The sequence below is a fragment of the Neomonachus schauinslandi genome, chromosome 8 (assembly GCF_002201575.2).
Source record: "Neomonachus schauinslandi chromosome 8, ASM220157v2, whole genome shotgun sequence".
Lineage (NCBI taxonomy): Eukaryota > Metazoa > Chordata > Mammalia > Carnivora > Phocidae > Neomonachus > Neomonachus schauinslandi.
In genome coordinates, this window is record NC_058410.1 from 60,386,348 (window position 1) to 60,405,138 (window position 18,791).

The following is an 18,791-nucleotide window of genomic DNA, read 5'->3' on the forward strand; positions in this document are numbered from 1 at the left end:
AAGACAGACCTGGAGCATAGTGCCAATAAATAAGGAAATGCTGGAAAAAAAAAAAAAAGCCAGAAAACAAAACACCTACCTTAATGGGGATATGTCAAAGGGACACATAACCCAACTGAAAGACTCTCAATGGCCAAAGCTAGAAGAATTTGTGTAACGGCAACAACAACAAAAAAGTAGTATTGGATTATAACCCAAAGTATAAAAAAAATCCCTGAGTCCATACCGATATATATATAAATTATCAAATAAATGGGGGCGAAGAGACAAATCTCTAATACAGAAGAATTTCATATAATTTATGTAGCTAACTACACCCTCAAATAGGGAAAGCATAAATTTCCACTTCTTAAGTATTCATTGTGCATAGTGATTTCCTTCTAATGTGTATATTATGAAAAGGGAAGGGGGAAATAATTTTACAGTAGAGAAACCCAACAAACACTACCTCAGCCAGGTGATTGAGGTCATTATCAACAGTGATAAATCACTAGTAGTGTGTACCTTTCATGTGATATGATGAAATGGTGCTTCTCTCATCCTTCCTTCCAAAATCCCACAACCCCAGTCTAAACATTAAATAAACATCAGACAAATTCCAGTAGAGGGTCAAGCAACAGAATAATACTTGAAAAAAAATTCAGTACTCTTAAAAACTGTCAGTCTTCAAAACATGGAAAGTCTGGAAAACTGTCACAGCCAAGTGGAATCTAAAGGAGACATGACAAGTAAATGTGAAGTGGTCTGGATGAGAGCCTGGAACAGAGAAAGGACATTAGGAAAAAACTAAGGAGATCTGAATAAACTATGGACTTTAGTTAATAATAATGTATTTATATTGGTTCATTAATTATAACAATGTACTATACTCATATCAGGTGTTAATAACAAGGGAAACGGGGGGGGGGGTTGTTTTAGTCTGTTCCAGCTGCTCTAACAAAATACCATAGACTGGGTGGCTTAAACAATAGGCATTTATTTCTCACAGTTCTGGAAGCTGGGAAGTCCAAGATCAAACAAAGTGTCTGCCTTGATCAGTTCCATGATTGGCCATCTGTTTCCTGGCAAGCACACAGCCTCCTCCTCATTGTGCTCTCCTGTGAGAGAGAGGTTGCTCTTCCTCTTACAAGAACACTGGTCTGTCCTGGGGACCGCACCCTCATGAACCCCCCCAAACCTAACTACCTAAATTTGGAGGAGGCTCCAAATACCATCACACAGGGATTGCGGCTTCAACATATGAATTTGGGGGGAGACAAACATTCAGTCCATTACAAGGAGTATATGGGAACTCTATTATCTTTTCCGTTCTATAAATTTAAAAATGTTCTAAAAAATAGCCTACTTTTAAAAGCAGAGGAATATAATTTGGTAGAGGTTTTATGTGTTTTTGTTTTTAAGAGAAATTTGAGCATTTTAGTAAGTGATGGGACAGATTTATTGGAGGAGGAATGGTTAAGGGTGCAAAAAGAAGTATCAACTGTCAGTTGAGCAGATGAAAAATACATAAGTGATAGAGAGGTAGCAGTAGAGAGGAGGGAAGTACTTTCCTCCCAAGTTAGAAAAGGATTAGAAGATAGAAAATCAAAATGCAGAGCAATTTTATCATGGAGTAGGAGAGAGGTTAACAGTATCAGGTAAATCTCAGAGAAAGTTAGGTGTCAAGGTCTCAGAGTTAGGGGTGCATATTTGTTTTATGTACGGAGATAATGTTACCTTGTTGATTAGTTACCATTATGTAAGTACCTATTTTACTTGTACACTTTACATCTTGTTCACATCACAAGGATTTGTAAAACTCAGAAACCTTAATATTAGTATGTTTTCAAATAAAGGAGAAAGAAAAGGAAAGCTTAAGTATAAATTTCCTAATGTTGGGGCGCCTGGGTGGCTCAGTCGTTAAGCGTCTGCCTTTGGCTCAGGTCATGATCCCAGGGTCCTGGGATCGAGTCTCATGTCGGGCTCCCTGCTCGGCGGGAAGCCTGCTTCTCCCTCTCCCACTCCCTCTGCTTGTGTTCCTGCTCTCGCTCTCTGTCAAATAAATAAATAAAATCTTAAAAGAAAAACTTTAAAAAAAGATAAATTTCCTAATGTCAACTTTAAATGGTTTACGTTTCAAATCTTGGCAGATATTATCTATCTAAATTAGTTGTTAGGTTCCTCAGTTTACAAAATAAAACTTTTTGAAAATAAAGTACATAGAGTAAGTGAAAAAAAAAAATCTCCGTGAGGTCTTAGGCTTTATGCAAATGGAAGGAATCACAGAGCAGATCCTCTAGAACATCACTTGATTTAATGAAATGCTGCATCATAATGACTTGAATACAATTTTCTCAAGTAGTAGTACTTAAAGGTGTACACTTATCATTTTGAAGAGAGAGCGGATTGATAGTTAACAGTTTTTTCATTTGTACTTAGTGACAAGGAAGAATGTAACTGTATGTGCGTTTGTGTGTGGTATGAAAAAGTCCTAGAGAACTTTGCACATATATTTATGCTTTTATTAAAATACATCTTTTGATAAAGAGGTACCTATTTATTATAGAAAGTACAGGTAAGTAAAAATCCTTAAATCTCAGATGACCGCTATTAACATTCTTTGGTTGTATTATCTTTTCAATTTTCATATATATATTTAGAAATATATACGTATATATTTGAGTACATGCACAACTTGTATTCCTTCTAAGCTAAATTACTGAGAAATAAAACCAATATCATTCTAGAGCTGGAAAGATTTTAGAGATGAAAAAAATCCAGGTGATTTTTTTTCCCCCAACCCCTTGATTTTTTTAAGCAGCAGAACCTTTTTTTAATACATTAAGTATATAATTAAAGCTCTCTAATTGTAATATAGATGGGGCCTAGGACTTCCTGCCACTTAGTTCTTTCCCTTGCCTGAAAACAAAAAAATCTGGGTCCCTAAGCATCTCTAAGAGCTCTTACTAAAAGTGATTTAGCCCTTCCTCTAGTATCCTACACTGTGTTAAAAAAATTTTGGTTTAATTTACTTTTTCACTTTCTTAGTTTAAGTCATTTTTTTGTTTTCTGCAGTAAAAACTAGATTTTCATATGCCTTTCCAAAGGAATTTCCTTATAGGATGAACCATGTAAGTATATTGTATAAAATAAAACTACTTGTCAAAGCTGTATATAAACTAGTTTGTTCCATTTTATGTTAGAATAAACTGAATAGTTTCCTATAAATGGTACTTTCAAATACTGAATACAAGAATATAAACTTTAATTCTAAATTAAAGCTAAATTGCTTCTACCTTTAAAAAAAAAAAAGTACTTAATAGCAGTGGTTATCAACCCTGGGTGCCCATTAAATCACTTTGGGAACTTTTTAATAATGCTGATATCGGGGCCTCTCCAGACCAACTAAAACAGAATTTTTAGGCTTGAGGCCTGGGGACTGGTATTTTCTAAAAGCTCCCAGGTGATACTAGTGTATAGCTACGGCTGGAACTACTGTAATGGAACAGTATGAAAACCATATTTGAAACTTCACATTAATTTAGAAGGTGAGTTTCTATTAACATTTTTAATAGGCATGTCCTTTTTCTACCTTGTGAGGGATTTATTTCATCATCCTGTATAAATTGTATATTTTTGTTTCATTTTCAGTATTCTTTCCTTTTATTGATTTGTAATACAATAAGAGTAACACATAAGTGGAGATAATTGCATTTTTGCATTTGTTGAGTAGAAAGTGTATTAGAAAATCTGAAGTTTACACAGGATATTTTAAATTAAAAAAGTAAGAATTCTTATATGAGGCTGACTTTTCTGTAAGGATTAAATTCCTTTATAGTCATAATTACATACATGTGTTGTATAATAGTAAAAAAGTAATTTTTATTGCACATGTTCATTGATAAACTACTATATATATTTTCTTGATTCAAAAAAATTTTAGTAAAAATTTGTGATACATTACTATAATGTATAAATTGTTATGTTAGACTGAGTAGACTCATCTAATTTGTTTCACATTGACATTTATAATCTTTTTTTTAAACAGATATTAGAATGTGAATTCTATCTTTTAGAACTAATGGTAAGTATATTACTTCCTTGTGATTAATAGAGTAAAACTTATTTTCAAATTTAGTGAAGTCAGAAATTCTTTAAAGAAATGATCTGTAGGGAGGTGCATTTTAAAACCATCCAAATGATACATGATGGTGAAATCAGAGTACCTAGTAGCATCATCATCACCTATATCCTCTGAGAAGCCTGTAAAATAATTTGTATATCCCACTTAGGATGGGAAAATTTTTCTGTTCTATAGTAACTATAATAAAAGGATTACAAGCAAACCAGTCAGGACATGAAGCCACTGTAAATTATTTGCACAATTTGTGTATGTGTGTGGTGTTATTTAAAGATAGATTATGTCTTTGGCAGAATTCTGCTCCTCCAGTTGGGAATTACGGATTTATAGGCTAATAAGAGGTTTCAGTGTGTTGCAGATGTGACACTTTGAGTCTCTAAGGGAATGGATGCTGACTGACTGCCTACCGATTTACCAAGGTATATTCCAGAGAGAGCACTGCCTTCACTATTATAGTAGAGTTTAGGGCTGCCATACTGCTTGCTTAAGAGAATAAAAGGGAAGCAAGCATGAGTTAGAGAAGTACATTTTGAAATACACAATTACAAATCAGTTGGGTAATGATAAGTTTTTGTGTTGTGATAAATCTGTTTTTATACATACACATTTTTTAAACTGTTTCTAGGATTGTTGCTTGATAGTGTATCATCCTTATAGACCTTTGCTCCAGTATGTGCAGGACATGGGCCAAGAAGACATGTTGCTTCCCCTTGCATGGTAATTAGAACAGAAGTTATTCATAGTGTAACATGTTATTAGCTAGGAAGGTTGACAACTGAATATGAAGTTTAATATTTTTAAAGTAATTAAACTAATGCCCCAAGATATTATATGTTGAGTGAAATATTTGCTTGCTGAATTTTAATTAACTATATTTATAAATGCTAAATTGATAAGGATCTTTATTTGATTAATATTTCCATTAGAATTTGATTCTTACCAAAAAAACAGACTGTTTACATAAAAATTAAAACAGATTATCTTTCAAATAGAATACTTTTTATTGGTATTCAATATACATATTAATTTATTGTATAATTTCTGGTTTCTTCTGATTTTCTAATTTTTGAAAAATTGGAAAAATCCTTATTGTAATTTACTGTAGGGTTTTAAGTTTTAAAATCTGTTTAGCTATATTTTTATCTATTAAAATATGCTTATTCATTGTCATTTTCATGTATCCATCTTTTTCCCTTGATGTTTTCACCTTTATATTTATGCTTCAGTAATACAAAGGAAATATTTACAAAGATGGGAAATCTGACCCTCTCTGGGGGGAAATGTACAATCATACAAGGTAGTTCTGATTTCAGTAATAATATGATTTATATTTCTATAGGAGGATAGTGAATGATACCTACAGAACGGATCTTTGCCTACTGTATCCTCCTTTCATGATAGCTTTAGGTATGTAAGCATGGTATGCCTTTACTAGTTGAATTGTTATAAGTTTATTTAGGTCATCCCAAAAGAAATTTCACCCTATTATGCTTTAGATTCTTATCATGAAGTAATAGACTAATCCTTGCATGTGAACTTGTAATAATATGAAATGCAACTTTCAGAAGTCAGAGTTATTGTCCCTCTTACCCCCTTCTTTTGTTAAGTTTTCGTGTTTTGTTTTTTCTAAGTCACTTAAAATAATTTTGACCAGTGTTTGAATAGAACGTTTTTGTTTAGGAGGAAAAGTTCAGAATTAAGCCTGCTAATATTACTTGTAAATTATATAGAATAACTGGGCCTTTTATTCCCCGAGCCCAGTTAAGTGCTCAGAGATTCAGTAAAGGAGCCTCTGTAGTCAGTGCCTTGCTGGAGGGAGAAGTTAGCTACCATTTTATTTATCTGTGGAAGGTAGCGTAATGGGTTAGAACACAGTCTTTGGAATCAGATAGTCCTAGGTTTAAACTTTGATTTCTTTATAATTGTGGGGAAAGTATTTAACCTTTCTGAGTTTGTTTCCTTAATTGTAAAATGTTGGGGATACTAACTCCATACAGAATTGTTGCAGATATTAAATGAGATATCTTATAGAACACCAGTAATGCCTGCCATATATTAAGCACTTATTAGTTTCTTTTCCCTTTCTTTTTCCTATTGAGTTCCATGATTCTGTCCTCTTGATTTTCCCCCTATTCTTTTACCACCCAATTTCTGGATAAAATACACAACTTCTTTTAACCTGTACATATCATTCTCTGCTCCCATTCTCACCTTTTCTTTTTAAGACTTGTCTTAGATACCACCTCTTTAGTGACACCCTTCCCATCCCCAAACTTCCTACATCACCTCAGTCCAGGTTTAGGATGTCTTCTCTGTTTCTAATTTACTCTGTGTATGCCCTGTTACGGCATTTTCCACTGTACTTTAATTACCTGTTACTATAATTTCAGTTATTTTGCCTCTCGTCCCTTCAGGGCCTACACCCTACTTTACAGCTTCATTTGACTTGGGTCAACCAGTATGTCAGTTCACATTTGAGTCACTGTTTGCCTAGAATGTCATCCTTCGCAAAATCACTTGGGTAACTAAACCAGGGAAAATAACTCTTAAGAAGCTCGTGTGGGCTCAAGGTAGCCAGGCTGTTGGTAGAAATTATATTAGGCAAAATTATGATGGAGATTGTTGTCTTTGAGTTCTTTTACTGTCTTTTAGTTTATATTGTGTGTAATGTGCATATAGAGGAGAAACATGGATTTGAATTGTGCAGGTCTAGCTATACACAGGTTTTTTATAATACTGTAAATGTATCTTCTCTTCCTTATGCCTGTCTTAATATTTTTTCTCTAGCTTACTTTATTGTAAGAATACAGTATATAGGGCGCCTGGGTGGCTCAGTTGGTTAAGCGACTGCCTTCGGCTCAGGTCAGGATCCCAGGGTCCTGGGATCGAGTCCCGCATCGGGCTCCCTGCTCAGCAGGGAGTCTGCTTCTCCCTCTGACCCTCCCCCCCTCTCATGCTCTCTCTCTATCTCGTTCTCTCTCAAATAAATAAATAAAATCTTAAAAAAAAAAAAAAAAAAGAATACAGTATATAGTACATACACAAAATTTGTGTTAATCAACTATTTATCAGTCAGGCTTCCAGTCAAAAGTAGGTTATTAATAGTTAAGTTTTGGGGGAGTCAAGTTACCCACAGATTTTTTTAACTGCAGGGGGGTTGGTGCCCCTAAGACTAATGTTGTTCAGAGATCAACTGTAATTATATTGTATATAGTGCGTTATTTTTTTTCTAAGCTCCATTTGATTATAACACTGAATTCGGTACTGGGGTGCCCAGTGTTCACCTGACTTCATCATGGGCTAAAAAACTTAAAACAGAGGCAACACACTGCTTTTAATTGAAATATCAAAATATAATTAATTGTTGAAATTTATTAGCATATTATTGGCCTGTGTGTGTGTGTGTGTGTGTGTCAAACTGACTTCTGGGTGAATTTTGACCACTCCTTGTGCCACTGTTGAGGATCATTTCCCTGCTCTAGTTTCCTCATTGGATTTTTTCCTAACATGCCTTGACTCTCAGAGCAACTATACCATCCTTAGTATACAGTGAGGAGTAGGAGATGTCTAGAACCTTAAGATAGTCTAGTAATTTTTGTGTCTGTATTATATTAAGTTGATGGGATGGTTATTGGTAACTGTTAGATGAATCTATGTAATTTTTAAAAAGAATATTGGAAAATGTACATGAAAATTTTAAGTGAAAATCTTATCTTTAGTTCTAAGTCCCTACATTTCACACTTGCAGTTAAACATGGGCCTTTTTCTCGTTTTCTTTCCAGCTTGTCTACATGTAGCCTGTGTTGTACAGCAGAAAGATGCCAGACAGTGGTTTGCTGAACTTTCTGTGGATATGGAGAAGGTATTCTTTTTTTTTTTTTAAAGATTTTATTTATTTATTTGAGAGAGAGAGAATGAGAGAGGGCACATGAGAGGGGAGGGTCAGAAGGCGAAGCAGACTCCCTGCTGAGCAGGGAGCCTGATGCGGGACTCCATCCCGGGACTCCAGGATCAGGACCTGAGCCAAAGGCAGTTGATTAAGCGTCTGACTCTTGATTTTGGCTCTGGTCATGATCTCAGGGTTGTGAGATTGAGCCCCATTTGGGCTCTGCACTGAGTGTGGAGCCTGCTTAAGATTCTCTCTCTCCCTCTTGCCCTTACCCCGCTTGCACTCTGTTTCTCTCTAAAACAAAAATTTAAAAATTTAAAAAATATGTTAAGAAAATAAAACTCCCTTAGGTGAATATAAACTTGAACATTTTAAAGTTAATATGATGTTTACTTAACATGAGTCTAAAATCCTATGATGTCCACAAGGCTAAGAAGATTTTTGGTAAAAAAAAAAATATTAAGAAACATGTTTGGTGAGAAGAGTTAATGTTGACTATTTAGGTTATATTTCTCTTTTGGGTTTAGGCTTAAACAGAATGGTAAACTTTTGGTTTGCTGAGTTGCAAAGCTGCGTCTAATTTCCAGGATTATTTTAAAACCTACCTAGAGACCATTAAATACTACTATAAACTTTTGTAACACAGCCTGTCTCCTGACAAAAGGCTTTTGCCCTTTTTTTTTTTTTTTACCTTTTCTGCTGAAGTGTTTATAGTATTAGAATCAATCCAATGTGAGGTCTACTCAGATGAGAAGGAGGGCTGATTTGAAACTGGATATGACAGATGTATAGCTGCCAGGTTTTGAACACCTTAACTCATGTGTAGAGTAGTTAGCAGAGAAACAAAACAATGTCTTTCATGCACCACCTCCCATTAAATTGTTTGAAACAGTTGGTATTAGAGGAGTGTACTCTGTAGTGGCCTACTCCTTCATGATTTAGACCTCTCTTCCCAGTACCTCACTGTTTTGTTTTGGTTTATGGTATTAGCAGATAGAAGGAAACCAACTGCAGAGATGGATAAGGATGGATAAAGTATACATGTTAAAAGATGAGAGGGTAGAAGGAGAAGCCTACAGAGCAGTGTGGTAAAAATACTGCTTTCAAGTTTATCAAGATTATCTAATATAACCTGAATACTTAAGGACAGAGACTCTATCTTTACACTGTTTTCTGAGGATGTGTGTGATGTGTGTTCTTTATATACTAAATGTTGCTTGGTATTGCCACTGAGAACTTTTCAAATATTTACTTCTAGATTTTGGAAATAATCAGGGTTATTTTAAAACTATATGAGCAGTGGAAGAATTTTGATGAGAGAAAAGAGATGGCAACTATTCTTAGTAAGATGCCAAAACCAAAACCTCCTCCAAACAGGTACTTTGTAGACTTTAATTATTGATTTCATTTAATTATATATTTCATATACATTATCATATTTTTCCATAGATTGTGTTGTATTGTTTTCATGAAATTTCTTCCAAAACTTCATGATTTACGTAATTTTAAAATCTGACTTGGTAGATTGACAGTGTCTCATTTTAAAAAATACATTAATCTGACTATCTGTTAACTTTTCCTAATGCAATGGCAGGTCTCTTACAGGTATCCCTCAACATATGGCTATATACTGTACATAAATTTAAACAGAACAGAATTAGGCTAGTTCATCTGAAATTCAGGGATAAAGAATTCTGTAGTATCCCATGTCAGTTTGACTCTCTGTGACCTCCCCCCCGACACCCACACTACTGGCTTTTATCCTCTTTTATAAATTTCAGTAGCAGTTTTCAAAAACTTAGGTGATTGATCTGATATTGTAAAGATAAATAATTTTGGCTTTTGAGCGACCTAAAGATCCATGGCACATAGTAACATAATTTTGCTAACTGTGAATCACTTGTGCTAAGAGGGTTTTCTTTGGTTGTTTTTTACAGGATCTTTTCATTTAGTTCAGTGGTTCTCAGCTCGCACTGTATATCAGATCATTTAGAGTAGGAAAAAAGGTCAGAAGGAAAATAAAAAAATGCTACCCATCTTAATGATCAAGAAAAATAATTAAATTATATAATATTAAGATAGATTTGTAGATCTGGTAAGTTAATGTTACCGTTTGGAAAAAATTAATACTTGATTTATACAAGGAGCTGTTTAAGGCAGTCATTCAAACAGCTACCTTTGGATGCATTTTTTGCAGAAATTCCCTGAGTGATTCTCCACTAGTGGCAGGGCCTGAAGCTGCAAGATGATGATGGACAAGATAAGACAATAATCCTATTGCCACAGTTACTGGTATTTTCAGTTTTAGTTATTTCTATTTTTTCAGCATTTTCCAGGAAATTGCCATTTTTCTTTCTGATTTATAAAAGTTTGCTGTATTTACATGTGATTTTATTATGCATTTGGACAATAATTTTTTGGGAAGAACACTTCTTGATTTTCATATTTAGCAGGAATAAAATTTTATATGTAAGATTTAATTTTACAGGAAATTTGTGCAGAAGCTCTAATCTCTATGTTGAGTGATACCTGTAATGACAATGAAATCCCATACCCTTATTTAAATTTTTTGAGTGTATATGGACACTAACTACCAGAATGCTTGTTATGTGTGAGAGCACCAAGTTACATAAGAATAAAAATATAAAACCAAATGTTAGTCTTCGGTATTTTAATTTTCCACATCTTGTCTTACAATCAGGAATGCCTTTGTTTTGTAGAGTTGTACCACAGAGTAACTAACTTTAAAAATTAGTTGGCTTATTGGAGTATTGAAAATGAGTCTTTTAATTGGTATAAAATCTCTTTCTTCCCCACTTGAACAGTGAAGGAGAGCAGGGTCCAAATGGAAGTCAGAACTCTAGCTACAGCCAATCTTAAAACATTCCGAAGAATTCCATAGTGGACCAGTTGGAAATAAACCATTGGACAGATTTCAGTTATGTCTTCAATGGAACACAGATGAAAATGAATAGCTTGTTTCTGTCAAGCATATTGGGAAGTGATTTTATTTTTGCAAAATAAGTTTTCCTTACGTAATTTGATTCTAGTACATAATTGATTAAAATCTCTTGATTATAAAAGCATGGAAAGGTTCTAAGGGAACCTACAGACAGACTTACATAGACATTTCAAAATTAATAGCTTTTGATTAGTATAATTTTTCTTAATTTGGATAATAGAAATTGTAGCTTTTTATTAAGCCAGGAAACATGAAGCATAATTTGTTTAAAATTCTCTTTGGTCATTGAAGGACCAAAAAGGGACATAAAAAGTCAAATATATGAGGGTTTTTTCCCTCCTTAAGTTAAACTTTAAAACTGTATTTAAGGAATCAAATCTTACAAAATCCTGGGAGATTTTGGTAATGATGTTGATAATTTCAGGGAAATTAATCAAGTACCTATTGATTTAAAAGTGTATTTTATTCAATAGTTTTAGTATCTTGCCATGGAAGATACTAGCCCAGCCTAGCAGAAAAGTGCAATATGTATAGCATACTTTGACATTTTAAAAGTTATATTAATTCCATAACCGTTTTGAAATGCTGGGCAAACTTTAAAAAAATCCTACATGATGTTATTTGTATTTGATTCACAGTTAATCAGGCATTTTGAAAACTAATTGGATAAAACACCATAATATGGTTAAAATTTGGTGACATTTAATGTTAATTTTTACTCTACTGTGAAAAGTTTTTTATATGACATACACGCCCTAGTTTATTTTTGTGTCTTAGTGTGGATTTACAAATTTACTGCAGGTATCCTGAGCCAGGAACACAATCAGGTTTCAGGCCAGTTTGATACTGGCTATTCTTAATTCTCACGAGTGTAGGACTTCGGACTAAATGTTATGTCAGTGGGACTGTGCTGTCTGTGGAACTTAAAGTAATCATTTTCTTCAGATTTGAAGGAGAGTGATAAAATTTGGAGTCATAGGATATTGATGTACAATTTAAGGATTCAATTTTTTAATAAATTGTGAACAATGGCTTATTAAATTAAATGTTGATGTCCTAGTATAAAACTGCAAGAATAAAAAGTAAAGTTCTCCAGCTATATTGACTAGTGTCTTGAATTTATCTCTTTGAATCTGTCTTCTGTTTTCTGAGAGTCCTTCTTCCCTTAGATCAGTATTAAAGTCTTCTATAGTTTGTCAAGTGGGTAATTTCAAATGGCTTATAAACACACTCTAGAGTTCTGTTTCCTAATGGAGAGGATTAGACAAGTTGGAAAGGAAGATTATGTGTAAAGTCAGTATCAGTGATAAATATAGGTCTCGTAGGCTTATAGGGCAGGATAAGAAATGAGGAACAAAGCTCTCCTCGGGTCTAAAAGAATTAAGGTTGGGTTTGGGTTGGAAGAGCAGACTGATTATGTATCACAGTCATTGACTTGACCCTAATTTTTCGTTTATTTTAAAATTTTTATTTTGAAAATGATGTTTTCAACCTTTTGTTATAGAAAATTTAAAACAACAGATACAAGAGTAAATAAACTAGTGTAACGAATCCCCGTGTGTCATTACCCAGTTTCAACAATGATCATTTTATGACCAATTTCATTTTATCTAAACTCACATCTACTTCCCATATAATATGCATATTATTTTGAAGCAAATCCAAGATACCATATTTCATCTATAATTATTTCAGTATGTATTCCTAAAGATGATGGCTCTTAAAAAACTAAAAGTTTTATACCTAAAAAATGAGTCAAAATAATGTACTATCAAATATTCATTGCCCAAATTTTCAGTTATAAATATCATGACAAGTTGTTAAATCTAGTGAGATCTAAATAAGGATAAATTATTGCAATTAATTGACAAATCTTTATATCTTTTTAAATTCATGGATTCCTCCTCCATCTTATTTTTTAAATTTCCCCTTTTGACTTGATTATCTACTAAGAGTATCCCACCATATGGATCTTGCTAATTGTATCCTTGAAGTGCCATTTAACATGTTCCTTTTTCTGTATTTTCTATAAATTGGTCATTGAATCTAAAGGCTTGATCAAGTTCAGATTCAAAAAAAATTTTTTTTGGAGCAGGTAGGTTATTATATAAGGTGTCTTCCATCAGAGGGCATATCATAGCTGGTTGTGTCTTTCTGTGATTTATCAGCCATTGATGACGTGTATTGTTTTTAAAAAAACAAACACTGCTGTAGGTTGCACTGTCCAATGTGATAGCCACTAGCTACATGTGGCTATTGAACACTGAAAATGTGGCTAGTTAGAACTGAGAGGTGCTGTAAATGTAAAAATACATGTTAGATTTCAATACTTAGTACAAAATGTAAAATATCTAATGTTTATAATGATTACACATTTTATTTTTTTATTTTTTTTAAGATTTTATTTATTTGACGGAGAGAGAGACAGCAAGAGAGGGAACACAAGCAGGGGAGTGGGAGAGGGAGAAGCAGGAACCCGATGCAGGGCTCCATCCCAGGACCTGGGATCATGACCTGAGCCGAAGGCAGACTCTTAACGACTGAGCTACCCAGGCACCCCATGATTACACATTTTAAATGATGATAGGACCACATAAAACACTATTAAAGTTAATCTCACCTCTTTTTAAAATGTAAGACAATTAACGATCACCTAAATGGCTTGCATTATAATTGTTGGACTGTGCTGCTGTAAGACAAGGAAAATGTTAAGACCCCTGACCCATTCTTCCTACTGCTCATTCCTCCTCCCCAGAGCAACTTTTAGTTATTTCTTGGCTGTTGTGTTACTTGCACATTTCCCAGTAACAACTGTTTAATTACAGCATTTATTGAGCACTTAGGTGACAAGAATTTTCTCAGCTTTCTACATTATGAAGTCATTGAATTCTCAGAGCAATTACTGTAGAGAGAAGGAAACTCAGGAACAGAAAGTTAACTTACCCAGTCACGGGTCAAGTAAGTGACAAGAGCTTGGATTAGGTTCTAATTAAAACCTGGGCAGCTGGGCTCTAGGGCCCATGCTCTTAATGACTTTACCTTACTGCCTCCTCTGTTTACCCTCCAGTTTTATATTTTGATTCTTTTTTCAATAGTAAAATTATCTAGTAACTTCTTACTCTGGAAGATGAAGATTTCACTTTCTCACACACCTCCCTCTATTCTCCTGCTTCCCCACCAACCCGATTCTATACTAAGACTTCTATTCCATCACCTTCCCAATTTAATTGTATAATTTTTGTTAAATTCATACTTAATATATATTAAGTATACATAGATAACATTGTGTTCTGTAGTGTACTGTGGTTACATTTCCTTTCTTTGAGAATATTTTTGTCTTTCTGAAAGGGGTAATTGCCTTGGTTGTAATTTGCTCATTTTACTTTGTATCTTTTATTAATTTATCACCAGAATCATTTATTATTCATTTACACTCTTAAGGCACTCACAAGGAGACATTCTTCCCCGAGTCCTTCATCTTTTTGTTCAGGTAACCAAGATAAGGGGAATCCACTTACTTTTCTTCGCCTTTGTTTTAATGGGATACATCCTCTAATTGCTTCCGAAAAGGTGCTTTTTACGTAGCACCTTGTTCTTGTTTGAGAATGCATTGTGTTATTCTACAGATAGTAATTTAGGTTTTTTTGGTCGTTTTAAAATTTTGCTTCCTGCATTAACACTTTTTCCTTGAAGTCCCTTTTTTCTGTTTGGTCGTAATTTTTCAAGTTAGAATCTTTAATTGCCTCAAGATCCTTCATTTTTGAGAGGCACAGGGAGATAATTGGGAGGTCTGTGTGCCTGGGTAGGACTTTACAGTGGTGGGCCTCATTATACAACAAAACGTTTTCATTATTATCCCTCCCACCCCCAACATCATACTCTATTCTAAAGCTTTTTCTTTGCCAGTGGGTCAGTTTTTCTAGAAAGGAAGCTTCTGGCTTTATCTGTGGTGGTATGAGCTGGACTGTTCAGAGTTCTTAGAGACAAGATCAGGGGCCTAGGTATTTCATTGTTCCTTATTCAGAGTTTCATTTTATCTTCCCACCTGCAGTAAGTATCTCACTTGCCATTCTTGCCCCCAGATATTTAGCTGGAAGTTTCACAAACTCCCTTCTTTTTTAATGCTAATTGAATGCAAACAGCAACCCAAAATATCAGCTGCCTATAAACAAGTACCATATTGTATGGATCACAAAGTAACATAACAGCATAGTATTAAATATTTGGTATACATTATCTGATGTAATCTTCAAAACGGTACTCTTATCCCCATGTGAATACACTTTAACCAGATTCTACTATAGTAATACTTTCATTAAAATTTCTCTCCTTTTTTGGGGGCGCCTGGGTGGCTCAGTCAGTTAAGCATCTGCCTTAGGCCCAGGTCATGATTTCAGGGCCCTGAGGTCGAGGCCCTCCCCCTGCATCGGGCTCTCTGATCAGTGGAGAGTCTGCTGTGCTCACTCTCTCTAATAATCTTTTTTTTAAAAAAAATTTCTCTCCTTTCTATCCTTGCTCCTGGAGACACCTGTGGCACTGAAAAGGTGACTTTTCTGTTAATCACTGCCCTTTTAGACACTGAAAAATAACTATCACTGAAAGGTGGGAGAAGCATTCAGTTTTCCGCTTGTCAATAATACCAATTTCTCGCAGGTTAGCTACTGATCCTGCCTCTATCCAGGATTTCCACAGCAGATACATACTAGATAGCAAAAGGATGCATTATCGCAGAATGCAAGAGACCTCACTGGGATCATAAGGCAAGAAAGAGGGAATGTAAATGAAGGAAACCTGAGACACTTTAATTCAGGACTCTGATATGTCCACTGTTGCCACTTTTTCTAGGACAGCTTCCTTCTATCCCATTAGGAGAACTATGAATAGTACATACAGTATTTTAAAATGTAATCTGGCTAGGGGCGCCTGGGTGGCTCAGTCGTTAAGCGTCCGCCTTCGGCTCAGGTCACGATCCCAGGGTCCTGGGATGGAGCCCCACATCGGGCTCCCCGCTCGGCGGGAAGCCTGCTTCTCCCTCTCCCACTCCCCCTGCTTGTGTTCCCTCTCTCACTGTCTCTCTGTCAAAAAATAAATTAAAAAAAAAATGTAATCTGGCTATTCTACATTTCTAAAACTTTTGATCTACTGCGGCATTAGCAGAGTAAAAGTGGTATTCTCCCATGACTGAAATAAAACAGCCACTTTTTAAATGATGTATTAAATCATATACTACATATATTTTAAGGCATTTGATACTGTAGAACTTAGGAATGATTTTGCTCTTAAGACTTTTAGTGTACAGTTCAGTGCAACTTCAGATACATTTGTTAAATTTTTATTTCAGAATAACTGACAATGAAGCTTGTCTATAAATTTGAATATAGAAAACAAATTATTCTAACATATGAACCCTTTGCTTCTTCAAAAATATACAAGTGCAGTTATATTTGGGTAAACAGAATACATTGTCATAAGTTTTCTTTAAAAAAGTACCAGGAATCCAAGGTATTATAATTGTAAAATCTGGTTAAATTTCCTCCAAGTTGGAGATACTAAGTCCTTATCCCATACTTACAAAAGTCATGTTAATGTGTACCTTGGGTTTTTCATTTTTATTAATCCTCATCAGCTGTGTCTGTTTAGCCCATCCACCATCTGCTGGGTTTTTAATTTCAGTTATTGTATCTCTATTTGATACTTTTTTGTAGTTTTCATCACTTTAATAATTTTTGTCATTTAAGTCATTGAATATATAAATCAGTTACTTTATTTTATTTTTAAAGATTTTATTGATTTGATAGAGACACAATGAGAGAAGGAACACAAGCAGGGGGAGTGAGAGAGGGAGAAGCAGGCTTCCCGCCGAGCAGGGAGCCCGATGCGGGGCGCAATCCCAGGACTCTGGGATCATGACCTGAGCTGAAGGCAGACACTTAACGACTGAGCCACCCAGGCGCCCCATAAATCAGTTATTTTAAAGTCTGTCTGAAAATTCCAACATGTAGATTATCTGTAGATTTGTTTCTATTGTTTTTTTCTTCCTTTTCTTTTTTTTCCTTCTTTTTCAATCATGAGGTCTTATCTACTGCTATTTCTAATAAATTTTATAGAATTCTGAACATTGAATATGACGAACTGTAGGGAATGTTTGTGGCTCTGGCTCAGGGGTCTGTAAACTGTGCCCCATGGGCCAAATCTTACTTGCCATCTAGTTTTGCCTGGCCTTTGAGCTAAGAAGGTTTGCCATATTTTTAAATGGTTGAAAAATAATTAAAAGAAGAGTATGTGGCAACACATGAAATATAAAATTCAAACCTAAGTCGCCGTAGTTTGGTTGGGACCCAGCCACACTCATTTGTTTATGTACTTTGCCGTAGTTAGGCTGGAACCCAGCCACACTCATTCGTGTATGTACTGTGTATGTACTGTCTGTGGTTGCTTTGTGCTACAGTAGCAGAGTGGGGCAGTTGCAACAGAGACCTTATGGCCCACAAACCTAAAATATTTATTGTTGCCAACCCCTTACTCTAGATAATGACATCTTTCTCCAAGAGAGGATTTACTGCTGGTAGGCCATTACGTTATCAGGAAGATCACCTTAATTCATTCAGGGATTTAGTTGATTCAAAGCCGGTCTTAACATTTTATGAGGGTTGGTCAATTTCTGGCTCACCTTTACTCCTAGGATATAGTTTCCCAGGGGTTCCAACTAAACGTCCGGTGTATTTACCCAGGTTCTCATTCCTTGATGGGCCCCCAGTACTTCAACCACAACTCCCCTTCTCTCTGAGACTGTGGCTCTTCAAATCCCACCTTAGTATGTTCGTACTAGTAACCTTTGTTTATATAGATATATAAAGAAGATCAATTTAAAGGCATGAGGAATTACTAAAGCAGCAAGGACCTGAAGAGCTATGGTCCAGAGAGCAGGAAAGCTGTAAAGGATGACCCAACACTGAGGAGCGTGCATGCATGCATGAGTGCGTGTGTGTTTACTTTCCAGCTTTTCTATTTTCTAGTTCTTATAGGGAGTTTGCTCTGCTAGAAACTAGACGGACATTATGAGAAATAGAAGTTCAAGGTGGTCACATCACTTCCCTACTCCAGATTCTCCAGTGGCTTTATAATACCATTTAGGACAAACCAAGTCCTGATTACTTCTAGATAATGACAGTCCAAGTTACTTCCTAGGCCTTACACAATCTGAATGACTACTGAAATGAGATGAAACACATTTAGGCCTGAAGAGGCACAGAGGGAAGAAAGCACAGAGTTGTACCACTAGGGCACTAAGGCATATACTCACGCTAATGAGAGTTGTTTACATTTAAACTTTTTTTTCCCTATTTTCTTTATTTTTAATTGAGATAATTACAGAAAATATATGTTTTCAAGTGTTCAGTTTTGATAAATGTATTACCTATGTACCAACACCTTGTTCAAGATCTAAAGCATTTCCATCACCCTAGAAATTTCCCTCCTTGCTTATTCATTAATCTTCCCTCTACAGAAGCAATCACTTTGATATTTGTATCTTTATAGATCATATTAATTTCTTAGGTTGCAAATCATATCACTACCATGCTGGTTACAACACGGCCATAAGTCTTTGGATGGTGTTAATGTATTTTCATTGTTCATATTTCACCTACTTTTCTGGATCTCAGATTCTTGGTGTTTTAAGACAAAGTCTGCTTTTTTTTTTTTTTTTTAAGATTTTATTTATTTGACAGAGAGAAAGACAGCAGAAGTAGGCAGAGCTGCAGGCAGAGAGGGAGAAGCAGGCTCTCCGCTGAGCAGGGAGCCGGACGTGGGGCTCGATC

At 35.1% G+C, this 18,791-nt stretch overlaps 1 protein-coding gene across 5 annotated transcripts in view; it reads left to right on the plus strand.

Moving 5' to 3' along the window:
• The window catches only part of CCNC (cyclin C), a 28,919-nt gene extending 16,849 nt beyond the window's left edge, over positions 1–12,070 (plus strand). Inside the window, exons 6-12 of one of the 5 annotated variants that reach the window (XM_044917321.1) lie at positions 3,055–3,110; positions 4,028–4,063; positions 4,746–4,837; positions 5,460–5,527; positions 7,903–7,982; positions 9,316–9,386; positions 10,835–12,070. In XM_044917321.1, coding sequence (XP_044773256.1) covers positions 3,055–3,110; positions 4,028–4,063; positions 4,746–4,837; positions 5,460–5,527; positions 7,903–7,982; positions 9,316–9,386; positions 10,835–10,889 — 458 coding nt within the window. In that variant the 3' untranslated portion in view covers positions 10,890–12,070. Of the gene's footprint in view, positions 1–3,054; positions 3,111–4,027; positions 4,064–4,745; positions 4,838–5,459; positions 5,528–7,902; positions 7,983–9,267; positions 9,387–10,206; positions 10,737–10,834 lie in introns of those variants that run through there. The other 4 variants (XM_044917322.1, XM_044917320.1, XM_021693190.2 and 1 more) reach the window with 4 other exon arrangements.
• The last annotated feature ends 6,721 nt before the right edge of the window (positions 12,071–18,791 follow it).